The sequence below is a fragment of the Nothobranchius furzeri genome, chromosome 11 (assembly GCF_043380555.1).
Source record: "Nothobranchius furzeri strain GRZ-AD chromosome 11, NfurGRZ-RIMD1, whole genome shotgun sequence".
NCBI lineage: Eukaryota > Metazoa > Chordata > Actinopteri > Cyprinodontiformes > Nothobranchiidae > Nothobranchius > Nothobranchius furzeri.
The window spans coordinates 53,362,798-53,379,544 of NC_091751.1; the positions used below are offsets into that span (position 1 = coordinate 53,362,798).

Here is a 16,747-nt window from a genome sequence, read left to right on the forward strand (position 1 = left end):
ATCACCTACTGGGGTGCAGTTTGAGTACAGCAGCTGACGCCAGAATGCAGTGTTTCATTAGCATTCTCCAACAGTGAGCAGAGCTCCCTTTTATACCCACAGCACCCTCATGAGAACGGAAACCGGTATGCTCCAACCCACCTAATTTGGAGCAGGCTTATTTCATCCTGCTACAACTAGATAAAACGTCGTTTTTTACGGCGCTCTGAAAGACTACATGAAGACTGCGTGCAATAGGCTACGACGTTCTGAAGTGATTTCCGCCGCTTTTTTCTGCATTTTAAGTTTAAAGACGGCGATTAAGACGCTGTTAAAAAACCAAACGTGCTCAAAAGTGGGCGAATTGTGATCCCTAATGGGCCATTCCCATCTGTGCCGGGTCGGCCCGGGCTGGGTAGCGTAGGTTGTTTACATATCTGGGTGGCCTGGTATTTTTCCGGGCCAACCAAGGCTCATTCTCAGCCCTCTTCTCGAGGGGGTCTGCTTCAGGCCGACCAGGGCCAACACACCCACTGCTGACAGCAAATTCACACCTTCCATTAGAGCAAGCCGCTGATTGGTGGGTAGAATCAGCCAACATGGGCTTAAGGCAAGGATGTGTGGAATCAACTGGGCCAGGCTGGGGCCAACTGGGGCTACCCGGCCCGGGCCGACCCGGTACAGATGGGAATGGCCCATAAGGCTTGCGATAATCCAAATGAAGGAGGTCCCCGTTTCACGGCGCTTCACGGTGCTACGGCGCTACGGCGGCCAGTGTGTCCCAGTCAGTAAGACTAAAAATGGAATTTTGGCTCCTTGCCAGTTCTTTGCCAATTTTCAACTTTCATAGCAAATTAAATCTTTCGTGGTATTGTTTCCTGTTTTAACCTTTAAAGGCGATCTTGTGCAAATCACTTCTTGAAATGTCACCAAGGACTTTGAAAGTGTTCTATTCCTTTCTCTAATATCTGATCCAATTTTTTTATACATTGGCTTCACTTTGCTGTGCTCCTCTAACATCCAAGGAAACAAATAAACAGAGGACAAACATGTGGTACATGCTACACAATGCCAAAAGAAAACAAGTAAATTATACATAACACAACATTAGTTGGTCAGTCAGTTGATCCAACAATTTTTGGGGGGAGGGGGGTCTATGAATTTTATATTTGTTCTTTGGTGACAAAAATGCTTTTGTAACAAACAGATTCAAATACAATCTTTAAACTGTAAAATAGAAACAGCTTCATTTACTGGATGAACTGGTACAATGAAGATGGCTCGAGACTTCTGCACAAACTGAACTTGATTAAATACTAATTTTTTCCTTCACTCGGCTATTACTTAAGAATGTGATCCCACTGCAAAGAAAGAGTCGATGCAATGATAATAATAACATCTCAACATCGCATCCAAGTTTGGGGTCATTCTGTATGCCTGGCCCTCCGCTTTTTAAAAAATACGTTAGGAACAGGATAAATATGTCGATGGATGCCCCCCAAGCACACTCCACCCTCCTCACAGCAGGTCTCTTATTCACATGCAAATTAACCGACTTACACCCAGCTACACATGCCCCCTCAGAGCAGAGTGCTGAATCCCACCATCTGTTCCTCTGACGGACAGGATCACACCACAGCATCCTGCAGCAACATGGCTCCAGCGCGCAAAAGCACAACGGAAAGAGTCCAATCTGACAGAGAGGTAGGATATTTGGGCTTTTGATCATATCATAGCCTACCTGTGTTTTTGAAACTGGTCGTGTCTCTCATTTGCAGAAGAGAAAACCTCTGGTGGAAAAGAAAAGAAGAGCTCGCATTAATGAAAGTTTACAAGAACTCAGAGTCCTCATTTCGGACCCGGATGTAAGATAATTTGTTTATAGACATAAAATAAACAGTTTCCAGTCTTGGAATAGCTGTATGATAACGTGCAATTTTTATTTTATTTATTTATATATGTCTTTCGCTGTAGATCCACTCAAAGATGGAGAATGCAGAAGTGCTGGAGGTCACTGTGAAACAAGTAGAAACCATCCTACACAACCGCACTCAAGGTAAATAGTTAAACACGTGTTCAAACTTTTTATTTCTAAAACAAAAACACAAGAAAAATACGTATTCCGCCTTGGAATATTCTGGCAGATTAATAATCTCACTAGAACCGGTGCGCTCCAGAACAGCCAATCACAGCAGACGCTGTATCTGCCCGTCAGCAGCGGCGGGTATAACGGTTACATTTGTTTGTCTTTCCCCAGAGGTGGACGCTTTTAAGCGGGAGGCCAGTGAGCGTTTTGCCGCAGGCTACATCCAGTGCATGCACGACGTGCACACGTTTGTGTCCAGCAGTCCGGGGATGGACCCAGCAGTGGCGGCGGAGCTGCTGAACCACCTCCTTGAGAGCATGCCCCTAAACGACGAGCTCCGAGAGAAGCTCGGTGAGCCGGGTGAGGACGGAGCAAACAGCCTCGCCTGCAGCAGTACTGGGTTCCTAGGGTCCCCGGCTCTCTTCACCACCTCTCCCGATGAACTCAGCTCTGATATGGATGAGACAGACTCGGAGCACGGCCAGGTCTCCTCAGAGGAGGCAGACACCCAGCAAGGGCCCTCTGCGGTCTTAACTTGCTCCAATCCACTGTGGAGGCCTTGTTGGTGAAGGCTTAAGTTTGTAGGTGCACGACCTCAGTACATCAGCTCTTTGATGTTTATCTTGAAACTATTTAATTAGAAATTTATATAATTTTTACAGATACGGAAATGGACCTTATCTGTAAATATGGTCAAGCTTCTCTAGATGTATTAATAGTTGCTCATAACTTATTTGCTGCTTTTTCTGTATTTATAGATGTCAGAAACTGTTAGATTTCAAATAAAATATTTTTTAAATCAAATGACTTGTTTGGAAAACTATTTTGCAGCAATAAAATAAAATAAAAACAAAACAAAAATAACCACACACACACACACACACACACACACACACACACACACACACACACACACACACAAGGAGCCCACAAACCGCACACTCTGCTAAAATGTGTGTGTATAATGTGTATGTGTGTGTGCGTGCGTGCGTGCGTGTGTGTGTGTGTGTGCGCGCGCGTGTACACCATTCAGAAACATCCCTGATCCACTCATTGGTCACGTGTCTTCTCTGACGTTCTTGTGATGTTCACCCAGTGTGAATTCTCTCAGTCTTAGCACCATCATCTCAGCCGCTGAGAGGGCGTAACAAGGAATTTTATACAACGAGCAGTTCCTTTCCTTCTATTTATAATGCAGGCCAGACAATAATAATAATAATAATAATAATAATAATAATAATAATAATAATAATAATAATAATAATAAAAGGTTAAAGAGAGAAAATAAAAATACAAAACAATGATGCCATCGCAATTAAAAATAAAATTAATGAATCAAGGTTTTACTCCACTGAATTTAAAAGGAAATGCTTTTAATTGAACTGACTTCCAATAAACAAGAAGAAAGGCCGGATTTGCGCACCCGCAGATTTGTAAATGTCCGCAGCAGGAAGGCCCTTTGAACTCGGACCACCTTTAACTTGTAGTCACAAACCATAAAGGTGTGAGGAGCGGACGGCAGATGTTACTTTACAACATAAAATATTAACAACAAATCAGAAATTAGGCTTATAAAATGACGCACCTATTCCTCCGCTGTGGAATATAGATCCTTGAAAGTTTAATGCCTAAGTTCGCACCAAATCACTCTAAATATAAACGTGTGAATAGAGGAGGCGGTCCACGCTGGCTTTGATCTGCAAATTCTTCCTCAGAGCTTTTGATGGGGCAGACGTGGATTTGCATGTGCAAGGTGTGAGTCGTGACCCCTGGATGTTAGCAGAAGTTACCTTTAGGCTTCTCATTTAAATATCAAACGTGGACGTTCTTGTTGCATTTCTGGATTCTGCTCTCTCTAGCGGCCATTGGTGGTAAAAACCGGGAGGTTTGCATAAATTTGGCAAATTTCAAGGCTGCAAATCGAAGTTTTGTTTTTTCAAACGAGTTAAACCATCTAATAAACCACGTGGCTACAAGCCAGTGGTGTCCAACCCCGGTTTATCAAGATCAACTCTCCTGTATGTTATAGAGATTTATCCACTTCGACACCTAATTTTAATCAGTGGGTGAATATTAGGCTGCTGAACAGGTAATTCTCCACATGACTAGGTGTGTTGGTGCAGGAAAACAACTAAAACATGCTGGACAGTGGCCTTTGAGGACCAGGGATGGACACCACTTCTGATACGGCTCCAATAATCAAGCTTGTTTGCTGCCAAAATAAATAAAAGAGCCATGAGGTTTTTCAGAAAATTGGGCAACGTTTTTTATTTTTGATAACTTACTTTTGTTAAAACAGAACACCTGAAGACACGAAACACAAAAACAAAAGTTATTTACATCAGTAGCAGAAAGACAGCCTGAGGAAATGTTCACAGAAGTGGCACAGATTCACGCCACCTCATGAATGGGACAGAGCTCATGTCTGCACAATAACCCTTAAATCGATCTGAAACGCTCAGACTTACACATCACTGAGGGCAGTTTCAGATCACATCAAGAATATCCTGCTTTGATATTTTCATAATAAACAACCGCTCCTGCGGGAATGTTTAAAAAATAAATTTAGAGCAGTATTTCTCCTTTTGGTCAGATTTGAAATAAAACATTTTTTTCATCAAAAATAATTTTTGAAAAACAAAACGCAAGCATTTAATGTGGCAAGAGGCAGCAAAGAAATACAGCTTTCGCTTTAAAACAAATGCACTTTTCAGACACATCGAACCTAAATATCTCCACACTGAGCTTTATTGGGTAACACTTGACTCCTAAAACTGTTTGAAATGACCCGAACCGGATAAAGGCAGCATAGTTCTGCTTCGCTGCATTATGGAGGTCACCTGATGTGACGATATAATGTTCAGAGTCTGAAAAGATCCTTCTGAGTTAGAATAATGAGGTCATAACTGACTTTAATTCTTCCTGAAATTGCAAACATTTTACGAGTAATTTAAGTGTTTTTTGTAAAATAAATGTGTGATTTAGGTGTGCTTTTAAGTGACTAATATGAAAAATAGAGCAGCCCCTCCATATTCTTCAGATTTAGCCTACAAAGTGCCCTTTTGTAGCCGAGCAAACAAGAAATTGGTCTAGTTCGCTAGCCCTTGTGCTCATTTGGTTTTTGATTTATTTGGATGGCAAGAGTAACTGAAGCTGATGTAATTCAGATGAGAAACCCTCCAAAAGTTCATCTGAACACCACTGTGCCTCTGCATGTTGCTGCGTGACCTCTTATTGTGTTTGAGAGCTTCCTGTTCCCTTTTGAGCGGTGCGTCTGCTAATCAGGAGCATGACACGCTTCCAGGCGCAACACGGCTAACCAAGAAACAAACATGCAGTCACACAACCCAGAAAACGACAAAACAATCCATCCTAGACTTAAAATAGGAAGAAAAGTGATGTTAACCACTTGCATATCCATCTTATAAAAGCATGGACTGTAACTGGTCCTCTAAGGCAGCTTCCTTTACATTTCTGCAGAACAAGTCTCTTTAAAAATCTGCATTATTGTCTTGTTTCTTCCGTCTGGATTCTGATGTTCGGGGAAGGGCAGAGGCAGACGACATCTCCAATCTCTGTATCACCGAGGTCCATGTCCGGATGATCCTCTGGCCCTGCTGCTGACTCTGAGGTGATGTCACAAGAGGAGCAACCCTGGAAATCACACAGAGGCAGAATTAAATGATGAGAGGAGGAGTTTGTGTGCTTAAGTAAAATGCAATGTTACCTTAACATCTATGGCTTTGGGAAGTCCTCCCTTCATTATCCAGGGGTGGACCTCACTCAGCTCCTTCTTCTGCTCTTCTGAAAAGCGAGGCTGGCACTGCTGCAGCAGCCGCATCTTCTCGCTGTCCTCTCTGAGCACGCTCTGGATGTCGCTGCAAAGTAATAACAGGCAGAAAAACAAGTGTGGTGATGCAGATCAACCCTCAGAAAGAAAATAATATTTGTAAAACAATAATTCTGTTATTAGACCTTTTGTTTTTATTTAAAACAATCAGTTTCTGTTTAAGCTCATCTTTTAAACTAAAATGCATCAACTACTTACTACAATTTATATAAATATTTGCATTTTAGGTCTGGAGGGCATTTAACCCTCTAACTTCCTCACCAAGTAAAAAACTATGAAAACATTCTAATTTTACACTTTTTGATTTGGGTAATAAGGGCTTTAGTTTATTGTAAATCAATAATAGTAACAAATATAATTGCAGTAATATTATGGTTGTAATAATGCAATGTCATAATGTTACGCCTGTTCTTTAAACAACTCCGTATTTTCTTTAATTATGTTTCACAGTTTTATTTTATTTGTTTAGTTTATTCGCTGATTCAGTGAGTTGTAGGGACTTTAGACCAATTGGTTGACCAGGCAGGCAAAAAAGTTAAATATTATCTGCAAAATAACCTTAAAGTTGCAGTAAAATTACATTTTCTGTGCTGATTTATTGTTCTACCAGGTCTGAAAGATCATTTATAGTAAAGTTAAAATAACTCATTTCTCTACCTTCCATGAGTTTTTTTACATCCAGATCGTTCTTGAGTGTCATCTAGTGGTAAGAGATCGTACAACAACTGGTTTAACCATTGCTGGATTTTTCTATTTGTTTACATTTGTGGTTTTTATTTAATGTTGAATGATAAAAGAGCAAAACAGTGAAAAAGACATAAAATCTCTATACTTGTTGATTGAACCTACTATTTGAAATTAAAAACCATTAAAGACTGATTTTAGTCACTGTAGTGAGTCTGACTAGAGATTCCTTTTTAAAGGGATAAAAAGAGGTTAGAGTATTCCACAATAAAATTCCAATTTCTTTATTAGTAAAATCACAATTTCACAGTAATACAAGTTTTATTTGGGGGGTCACTAATGCAAGTGTTAATGTGATTTTGAAATCTGCCTGATGGCTCTATGTTTCAGGTTATTACCTTCATTATTTATTCATTAATTCTACTGTCAGCTATCAACGTTTTCAGAAAAAACACACCAACTTCTTCTACTTTCTCTCATACATCTTTCCTGTGACACATTTCTCCATCTCTTTATTATTCTCCTTCTATTGACAGTGAAATTAGAGTATTTATTGTCTAAGCTGAAAAAACACGATTGAGTCGTAACATAAAAATCCAAACATTTAGTTCAGTCTGCTTTTACAACACAGAGAAAAGAGCAGGACAGTCACACGTCACAGACTTTCCACCCTAACCCAAATATTACATACTGCAGGGGGCATGGGGGGGCTATTAATCAGAGCATTTGTTACATGCAAATATAAAACTGGATGTGTTATCTGCAACTGATGAAAACATATCAGTGACATGTTGAGTTATTAGGTCAACGTAACCAGTAACAGATGCATCTCTATCAGATGCTCATTTCCAAAAAGGACAGAGTCTCTAATAAAAACATGTTTAGCTTGATTAAAATGAACTTTCCCATAAAAACAAGACTGTGTCCTCTCCGGCTGCGTCCGTGTCCTCTGACTCACCGTGAGGGCAGCTCGTAGGTCATCATGACCTCCTCTTCAGTGTTAGCCATGAGCAGCCACTGCGGGTCCTGCAACACACACTTTATGAACTGTTCACTTTGCTCCGTCTCCGCAGGTCCTCCCTTGCTGCCCCATGAGTGACCTTTGACCTTTTGGCTGCTCTGAGATGAGTCCACGCTGCCAAAGTATTTACTGCTGTTGTTGCTTCCTGAAAACGGACAAACAGAAAGGGTTTACATTTCAATTCATTGAGGACCTCATCCCTGAAATCCCATCCCAAGTGGAGGAGTTTAAGTATTTTAGGGTCTTGTACACGAGTGAGAGAAAGATGGAGCATTAGATCTATAGGCGGGTTGGTGATGCGTCTGCAGTGATGCAGGCAATCTCTCATGGTGAAGAAAGAGCTGAGCCAGAAGGTGAAGCTCTCAGTTTACCTGTTGATCTACATTCCTACCCTCACCTATGGTCATGAGCTTTGGGTAGTGACCGTAGGAACGAGAATGCGGATACAAGCGGCCAAAATAAGTTTACTCCGCAGGGTGTCTGGGCTCTCCCTCAGAGATAGGGTGAGAAACTCAGTCATCCGGGAGGGGCTCGAGTAGATCTGCTGCTCCTCCACATCGAAAAGAGCCAGTTGAAGTGGCTCAGGCATCTGGTCAGGTTGCCTGCTGGACGCTTCCCTGGTGTGGTTTTCTGGGCACGTCAAACCAGAAGCAGACCTAAAGGAACCAGGACACGTTGGAGAAACCATGTTCCTCGGCTGGCCAGGGAAAGCCTTAGGATTCCTGGGAAGTCTGGGCCTCTCGGTTTAGGCTGCTGTCCCCGCGACCCGACCCCGGTTAAGCGACTGAGAATGGATGGATGGATGAAGTGAAGTTAAGATTAATCAAAAAGTGGAATTTTGACCTGAAAAACTGCCTGACGTCCCACTTGCTGATGTCCTGCTTTTGGAAATTCCGCTGGCTGAGGTCCCACAGCCGTTTGACCCTGAGCCCATGGACCCAGAGGTGGCCGAGCCCGTGCCTGAGTAGGAGTCTTCTTGGAGAATGATGTCCAGCATGTCGCTGGAGGTTGAGATGGCGTCGCTGATGTTGGTTTCATCTCGAGAGCTCCTCTGCAAAAAAAAACACAAAGTATTGAAATGACACCATTAAAAAGCAACTTTACTACAACTTCTCTGACCCTCAAGCTGTAGCTCACTGTCCACCAGTGGGAAAATCCAACATCATTTGTTTGCATCCTGAGAAAAATGTCTCGCTCAATCATGAATCAGCTCTGCAATCAAAGGAGAAACTTCAGTCCAACGTTACACAGCCTTGTGCAACCAAAATGACCATGCACTGCTATAGGAGGTAAGTGGTTCTAGTTGAGGAATTTGGTAATGATATAAAAGGAAAAATAAGAATGAAAAGGTGTATGAAACAATTAAAAAACATACATAATACAAAGCACGGTAGAGGCAGCTTATGGTTTGGGGCTGTTTTGCTGCCTTGGCCACAAAGAAGAAAAAAAATTATTTAAAAAGTAAATTAATAAAATGTCAAAACCTGAATAGTTCATCTCAGATGATGTTAAAGTAGCTTTCTTGAGTTTTCCCCTTTCAGAAATTATGTATGATTTGTCAGAAATCCGTAAAAGTGATTATCTTATCATGCACTGTGATATAAAGTAAGCAATACACCTTTTTCTTTCTTTTTGCTATGCACGCCTCCCCCCGCCCCGCAGAGCTCCGTGTAATAGGAAAATGAGTGCCGACCAGAACTAACCAATAGCGTTACACTACCGCTTACTTGCTTCAATTTTAAGGAATACCTCGGCTGAAGCAGAGTTGATGAACTTTTCACGGACAAGAAAGTCTGAAGTATAAATCTATGAGAATAATACTCGTAAAACAACGTGTTTAGCTCTGTTTGGCGGCTACAGAAGCACATTTGTAAACAGAACCATGAAGTCGCCATCTTTGTTGAACTCATTGAAGTTTGTATATTTAAACTTTGAGTGAAATAAATTATTGAATTGAAAATTGAAATCTTAAAAAAACAATGAGTGTGATATGCTTGTCAGCCACTAGATGGCGAAATCGGATAAGAGAAATACTCCAATGAAAGAATAAAATCAATACCGGTAAAAAGCAATGGTAAAATTCATGGACTTAAAGGCTGTAAAAAACTGTAGGATTTAGATTAAGACCAGACTGGATTTTACAACTATTTGACACAGAAATGGTAATTTTATATGCAAACGATTAACTTGACACTTCCCTTGAAACCCTTGCCAGTCTGAGATAAGTAAAAAAATACGTATGTGAATAAAAGGTGAAAATACAAAAGAAAGGAGAAACTGTTATCACCCATTACAATAGATTTGGAAGGAATGGGATTTGAAAGATGTGGCATTTTTCAGATGATTCGCCTACCTGTTTGCTGAAAGCCCCGACCCTAGACCACACTTTATCCCAAGACAAACCCTCACAGACACTGGATGTGGGCTTGAAATACAAGGGTCCTGGTGGACCAAGGAGACTGAGAGAGGGCTAAAGGGTGTAAGGGATAATGATAGCATTAACACCCAGTGCCACATTTGATCTGAGGAGTCTTGACTGACTTGACTTTACAGATAAGGCACAGAAACCTAACAGTGAAACAACTGTAGCAGCTAAAAATGGCAATATGTTGTGTGGACGCACACAGTTCTGGGATTAAAATCCAAAAGGCAGAGATGTCTGATTGAACACATCAGGGAAATTTAGCACAACCTAGAGATGGATTATATTCCAGTGATGTACTTGTGTTTTTATCATTTTTGATGTTCACAGCTGGATAATATTAGACACTGTGGGTGAAATAGGAAAGGGAAGAGGTTAGTTTGTTTCCTCATTTACCTGTTTTAACTCCCTCTCCTTGGCCTGGTTGGCACTCGCTCCTTTCTCCATCTCGACCTTGTTGCTCCCTTTACCTCCTGAGGACAGCGCCATGTTGTCCTGCCTGTCCACAGACAGTTCCAGCTCCAGCAGATTGAGGGGTGAGCTGCAGCAAGAATGGAACAAAGGTGGAGACGTCGGACCTCTGCTGTCTCCAGACTGTGGTGTGGAGGAACGCGAACAGCTTTCCACAGGTGGTTTTGGAGTTTCTGATGACAAGGGGACGTAGAATGATGGGCACAGGTAGCTTGCTAGGGGAGTAAAGTGGTTCTGGGGAGGAGAAGGGAATGCTCCTTGTCCTGGAAAGGCAGCCTGATCAAATAGCTGCATTTGGGAGGGAATGCCTCCAGTCTCTACTTGATAAACTGGCACTGAAGGAGGTGGATGCCCAGGGTCCACTAAAGGGTATAAACAATTAGGTAGCATCAAAGCCACAACGGGGGTGACCGCTTGGGAGGTGAAGGAATCAGAATGAATGGTAGGAGGACAGGGAGGTGCCTGGTTATTCCCAAATCCCTGTGCTGTGGCGTCTGTGTAGGCAGACGTGGACGTGTCTCCAGGGTGAACCTGCAGGGGGTAGCCTGGCATTACAACCGTATATGCCACGGGGAATGTAGACTGTACATCAGAAGGAGACCATGAGGTCTGTTTGAAGCCACCGTTCAACTGAGGGGGCTGTGGTGGCTGCCTTCTGTGATGGGGCGCCGTATTGTTTGAAGACGCAATGAGTTTCGCTCTCTTTGACTTGATCTTCTTATTCCGTGATCCTCGGCGTGTGGTCGGCCCTGCATTTGACACTTCCTGCTTACAGGGTGGAGCGGCAGGTGAAGCTAGAGTCATAAACAAAACAATAGTTTAAGTTACATTTTTATTAGAGGTGACACTTGATTTAAAAATAATCTAATTAATTAGAAGGTTTGTAATTAATTAATCTTGATTAATCACATTTTAATAATTCAAGACAATTTGCACCCAAGTAATCAAAAATAATGTTAGTGAGGCACTGGTGACATAGCCACACTAACAAGGACATATCTGTAACCACGAGGCCTATCACTTTGGTCTCATTATAAAGGTAACCAGTGTGGGATTTTCTGGGATGCATAAATATTAGTAGATGTATTTTTGAAGAAGTGTAAATGGACAAGCAACATTGTAAATGTTGTGTAATGGGAACACTAGGTGGCAGCAGAGCACTGCTAACATATATAGAGGTGTAGTGTAGAGTTCAGAGGAAGTTCTGCTGAGGGTTACAAGATGAATGCTGCGTGTATGCCTGTCCCTCCTGCTGTAATAAAGTTCATATGGATAAAGTTACTGCCTGTCTGCTGTTTACCATCAACAAAGCATAACAGTAAAAAAGTAAAATTTATTTCTTTTCTTCACGAAGAGCGATTTGTCATGATTCATTTAATCGTTGTTGTAGTTGTCTTTGGAGCACAAAAAAAGCTTTAAATGCTTTATTGACATAGAGGGCATAAATTGGGATGCTAAACCTTTTCAGGCCCCAATTGGATGCTCGGGCTCAAAGGAGTCCATTTCTAACGCGTTATTTTTTCTAATTCATCGTAAATATTATGTAAAATTACCACCCCAAATGTTTATGTGTGATTTTCTTTTCTAAAAGAGCTGCTTATTATTGCAGGTAAAAAAATAAATAAAATAAAAAATAAAAATAAAAAACTTTCTAAAGGAGCTATTTGATTAAATTGGAGTAAAAGTCATTTACATCTGAGGAATGAAGATAGAAACAGAGCTTGAGGCTGTGAAAGGCAGTAATTATAGTGATACATGTAAACATGGTGACTGTGTAGTGTTTGTGTTTACATGCACCATCAGCGTCGGTCTCAACCCTCTGATGCTCCAGAGACTGAGAGCAGTTTGCTTGGAAGGCAGCGAGTCCACGAAGCTCTCGGATGCGGTACAAGAAGGCCTGCTCCTCCTTCTGAGTGTGAGCTGCCAGAACTTCCTTCGTTAAACCCAGCTCCTTGTAGGGCTCCCTCTCCGGACTGGGAGCCGGAATCGTATAGTGAAGGTTGTGGCTGGTTTCTGCTGCCTCTACTGCTCCGGGCACGTCTTCTGTGATCTCTGCACAAATCAGAGTGAAATAAAACATTAGAGTACCGTGTTCATATAAATGCTTGAAGTGATAACAAGCTAAGCAATGCAGAGGCGTGCAACAGAGCACGCACTGGCTCCATATTCACCAGACCAGTCACCAAACAGACGCTCACATCAAATGCAACAAATGACCACATTACGTGTATTTTAAGGACAAATTGCAAGTAAAGCACATGAATCAGCACAAAACAAATGAGCTAAATATGTCACACATAAGCGGCAGAAGGTTAACCCTAATGATAATTGATCAGAAAGAAAAGGATGCTACTGGTGTTGTATTTCCCAGTGAATATAGGTTTCTGTGCTCACACCATGTAAAATTTAAAGGGGACATATTCAGATTTTTTTCTTAAGTAATAATATTTCTCAGGTCGATAGAAAACATATTCACCAAGTTTTCTGCACAAAATACCACTCACATTAAAGGGGCATTATGGAAGAGTGAAAGCCAAAACGTGTTAAGAAATAATAAATGTCTTCTTCATACATTCTCCTGCAATGCCCTGGTCCTGTAGAATGAGCCCTGGCATTTTTACTGTGATTGCCTGTTTTTCTGTAAAATCACAGAAAAAGAGAGCTGCTTCATGCGCGTTCACGCTCAGGCATAGCCCGTAGCATTTGCTATCCGTAGCTTTAGCAGCAGAGAGTGAGGTAGTGCCAACTCAGCGAATTTGTCGCTGTTCCTAACGCCTAGTGATGAACCTAGCTACATTTCTGAGGACCCTTAGCTACTTTCTTCTAGATATTTCCTGTAAATTAGCAACAAAATAGCCATTTTCGCTCCGAACCGTTCTTTGGTTTGACGTTGTGTATAAGGATATAAAAGTTACAGATGCTGTTAATGTCACTGGTGTGTAGCTCAGCTTGTAAGATGTCTGACTCTCATGCAGAAGACCCGGGTTTGATTCTGAATGTGAGCTTAGTTTATGTAGTTTCTTTTTGAAATTAATGGTATACTTTTTTACAGTAAGATGCCCAAATTTTTATTTGAGACTCGCCGAACGGCATTTAATTCACAGATAAAAAAGATGTGGGTTCAACTTTCGTTTTGGAACAATTTTTCAAGCAAGGGAAGGGAATGATCTGAGCATGAAGGAGGACTGACCCATCTTAAACCTTTGTCGGCTGTGCTGAAGAGAAAGGTACAGAACCAAATTATTTAATTAATTAGCTGCGCGTTGTCCTGTCCTCCGCCCCCCCCCCCCCCCCACCACCACCACACACACACACACACACACACACAAGGGACTGTCTCAGCTGTTATTTTCGTTAAGGAGTGTGCACGTACAGCATGTGCGCCTCGTGCACGAGCCTACTATTGAAATGGCCGTTACGCTTTTGGCCTGAGGGGGCAATAGCGAGCATGAAAATTCAAAACTCCGTAAAGTCCCTTTAAGCAATTTCAGCTATTTTATTCTTGCCAGTTTCTGTACCCTCCAGAATGAGCCATTTCAGAGCTCTGTCAATTTAAGAAAACAAGCTACATTTGGCCACGCCCACCCAGCCAGCACTCAGGCTGCAATAAGCTCTGAAGCTCCAGCATCCGGTAGGGGATCAGAGTGGGGCTGCGGCTCCTCCAGAAGCATCTCTCTCTTGAGAGCTCTCACATGAGAGGAGGTCCTATGCTAATTTCCCCATTTGTGACATCACAAGCAGGGACTTCTGCTTCTTTTAGGACTTAATTACGAACAGAAAACAGATGAATGAATTTTTTTCATGTTTGGAGTGTTGACAGATGCAGTAGAGACCACCACTGCAGCACAAAAGAATGCAAAATGTAAGTTTTGCATATCTTCAAATCCACACTTTCAAGTCCAAATTCTTTTGCGATTTCTTCCAGTTGATCCTAAACTCAACAAAATTTTGAATGAAGTCCATGATGCTGTGCGAATAAAATACTCATTAGATGTTTAAAAGGCTGTGATGATCTGACTGACATCAGGACTTAAGAGCCGGTTTTTATTGCCTGTGAAAATATCTGATGAATGAAATGAGAACATGAGCTATGAGTCTTAGGAAGACAAAACCTGAAGCAATAAAGGCATGTTGGTTCTGTATAGCTGCACATGGAGAATAGGGGAGAAAGGCATTAGCAAAGCGAACAAATATACAAACATAAAGCTGCAGAAACACACATGAACATAAAAATTACAGTGCTGTGAGAAACCATTTCCCCTTTTACAATTACTGACATTGTTTGATATTTTTCACACTTATTTTGACTCTAAAATATAAAAAAAATTGTCACAAATATTAAACTGAACTGATGTCAGCGAATAACGGATTTTAAATTGAGTAAAAGCTGTTCGTTTTATTTGTTTGCCACTGACGGCTCAGTATAAAAAATATGAAACAATAGTGAGATCCAGTATTTTTCACACCACTGTACCTGACTCTGGTTGAGGTTTCTTGTCCCCAACATGCACTATAGTGCTACTGTAGCTACACTGGCTGGTGATGGACACCACACTTTCTGGCTTGTTCGGAACAGGTAGGGGCATTGAAGTGCCCACTACCACCGTGGACTTTCTGTCAGGATCATCCAAAGCAGAGAGCCCAGACTGACCCTTCAATAAGGCTGGTTCTGCCAAAGAGAACAGAGAACAAGAGCTGCTCAAAAGGAACATTTCTAAAGCTAAGAGTGAAGTTCAAAGAGGAGACTGTGAAAGCCTTAAAAGTCTGTAGATTTGAGGAAATAACCGCATCCCCATGTTGTTCTGGTAAACGGCAGCGGCTCCTACCTTCAGAGGCCATAACACTGTGGGAGGTTTTCTGTTTGTCCTCATCAGAGTTAGAGGACGTGGTGTTGGAGGAGGAAAGGCATTTCCTCTTCATGATGAGTGGAACATTGTAGCTGTCCAAATACCTGCAGGAGCCAATCATAACCCAGAGGTGAATTTCTTTAATAACAATTGCAATCATTACACAGATTATTAATTGTAAGATTACAACATTTTATTTTGGTGCCTGGAAATCTTTTCACGTGGAGTTTGTGTTGCAGAAAAGTTTCATTTGAAAAAAAAATCACGTTAATTTCACAGTTTTCTTAAATACTGTATTGTAACGAATAAGCACGGAGAAACCGAAATCTTGGTGTCATAACTGATTCAGACTTGAGCTTTACTGGTCACATTAAGACTATAACTAGATCAGCCTTTTATCATCTTCATTAAATAACATGACTCAGAGGTCTCATGTCCAGACTCATTCTGGAGAAACTCATTCATGTGTTCATCTCCAGCAGGCTGGACTATTGCAATGGCCTTTTAACTGGTCTTCCCAAAAAGACTGCAAACTGCAGCTTATTCAGAATGCTGCTGCTAGAGTCTTAACAAGAACCATGAGGACCGAGCACATCACTCCTGTTCTTAAGTCTTTACACTGGTTACCAGTAAACTACAGAATCGATTTCAAAGTGCTTCTACTAGTTTATAAATCACTTAATGGCATGGGGTCAAGATATATGTTGGATTTCCTTGCAGTATATACACCAGCAGGACTCTGAGATCCTTAGGAAACAGTCAGCTGGTAGAACCCGGGTCAGAACCATCCAGGGTGAAGCTACTTTTAGCTACTATGCTGCACACAGATAGACTCAGCTTCCTCATGACCTCAAATGTGCTCCGACTCTAGTAACGTTTCAATGAAAATTGAATTATTCATCAAGCTACGAATGAAAGTTTCTTATGTTTCACCTTCTGCACTGTAACTGCTCAGCCTTTAACTTCACCATTTTATCTTATTCTTATATTTAATTTTATTTGTGTGTTTTTAAATTTGATTTTAAAATCTGCTGTTTTATGTTGTTACATCGATTTTAATGTTTTATGTTTGCTGTTCTTAATCCTGGAAAACACACTGAATTGATTCTGTGTGTAAAATGTGCTTCATAAATAAAGATGCCTTGCCTAAAACCTTTGGCTACCGTGTTTCTGTACCTGATCACGCTGTCCAGGCAGCTGATTTGCTGGTAGGAGTAAACAGTCTGATCATTAAGGCTCAGCTCCTCTTGAGAAGTAGCTCTACTCTCCTCCACAGAAGCCTCCTTCCAGTTCGAGACGTGGCTGGAGTCTTTGGGTCGGACCACTGCTTGGCTGTTCTGCACTGACTCAACTGGAAAAAAAAAAGATCAGAGTTGGGAGAGGAAAT

At 41.5% G+C, this 16,747-nt stretch overlaps 2 protein-coding genes across 8 annotated transcripts in view; one reads left to right on the forward strand and one right to left on the reverse strand.

Moving 5' to 3' along the window:
• Positions 1-1,570: 1,570 nt before the first annotated feature.
• hes6 (hes family bHLH transcription factor 6) lies at positions 1,571-2,869 on the forward strand. Its single transcript, XM_015956905.3, has 4 exons — positions 1,571-1,683; positions 1,758-1,844; positions 1,954-2,035; positions 2,237-2,869. The coding sequence occupies exons 1-4, from the start codon at positions 1,633-1,635 to the stop codon at positions 2,632-2,634; spliced, it is 618 nt and encodes a 205-aa protein (XP_015812391.2). The 5' UTR covers positions 1,571-1,632; the 3' UTR covers positions 2,635-2,869.
• Positions 2,870-4,750: 1,881 nt separating this feature from the next.
• per2 (period circadian clock 2) overlaps positions 4,751-16,747 on the reverse strand; it is a 28,259-nt gene continuing 16,262 nt past the window's right edge. For 4 of the 7 annotated variants that reach the window (XM_054740273.2, XM_015956907.3, XM_015956906.3 and 1 more), the window contains exons 16-25: positions 16,537-16,711; positions 15,340-15,464; positions 14,988-15,182; positions 12,311-12,565; positions 10,439-11,307; positions 9,974-10,090; positions 8,464-8,671; positions 7,558-7,765; positions 5,793-5,943; positions 4,751-5,719 (exon numbers count right to left, since the gene is read on the reverse strand). In XM_054740273.2, coding sequence (XP_054596248.2) covers positions 5,570-5,719; positions 5,793-5,943; positions 7,558-7,765; positions 8,464-8,671; positions 9,974-10,090; positions 10,439-11,307; positions 12,311-12,565; positions 14,988-15,182; positions 15,340-15,464; positions 16,537-16,711 — 2,453 coding nt within the window. In that variant the 3' untranslated portion in view covers positions 4,751-5,569. Of the gene's footprint in view, positions 5,720-5,792; positions 5,944-7,557; positions 7,766-8,463; positions 8,672-8,739; positions 8,833-9,973; positions 10,091-10,438; positions 11,308-12,310; positions 12,566-14,987; positions 15,183-15,339; positions 15,465-16,536; positions 16,712-16,747 lie in introns of those variants that run through there. The other 3 variants (XM_015956909.3, XM_015956908.3, XR_008563167.2) reach the window with 3 other exon arrangements.

Excerpts from the sequence above, each read along its gene's own strand:
- hes6 (XM_015956905.3), top strand. The coding sequence starts at position 1,633 with ATGGCTCCAGCGCGCAAAAGCACAACGGAAAGAGTCCAATCTGACAGA. Across the intron at positions 1,684-1,757 it reads GAGTCCAATCTGACAGAGAG|AAGAGAAAACCTCTGGTGGA; the intron begins GTAGGATATTTG and ends TCTCATTTGCAG. Across the intron at positions 1,845-1,953 it reads TCCTCATTTCGGACCCGGAT|ATCCACTCAAAGATGGAGAA; the intron begins GTAAGATAATTT and ends CTTTCGCTGTAG.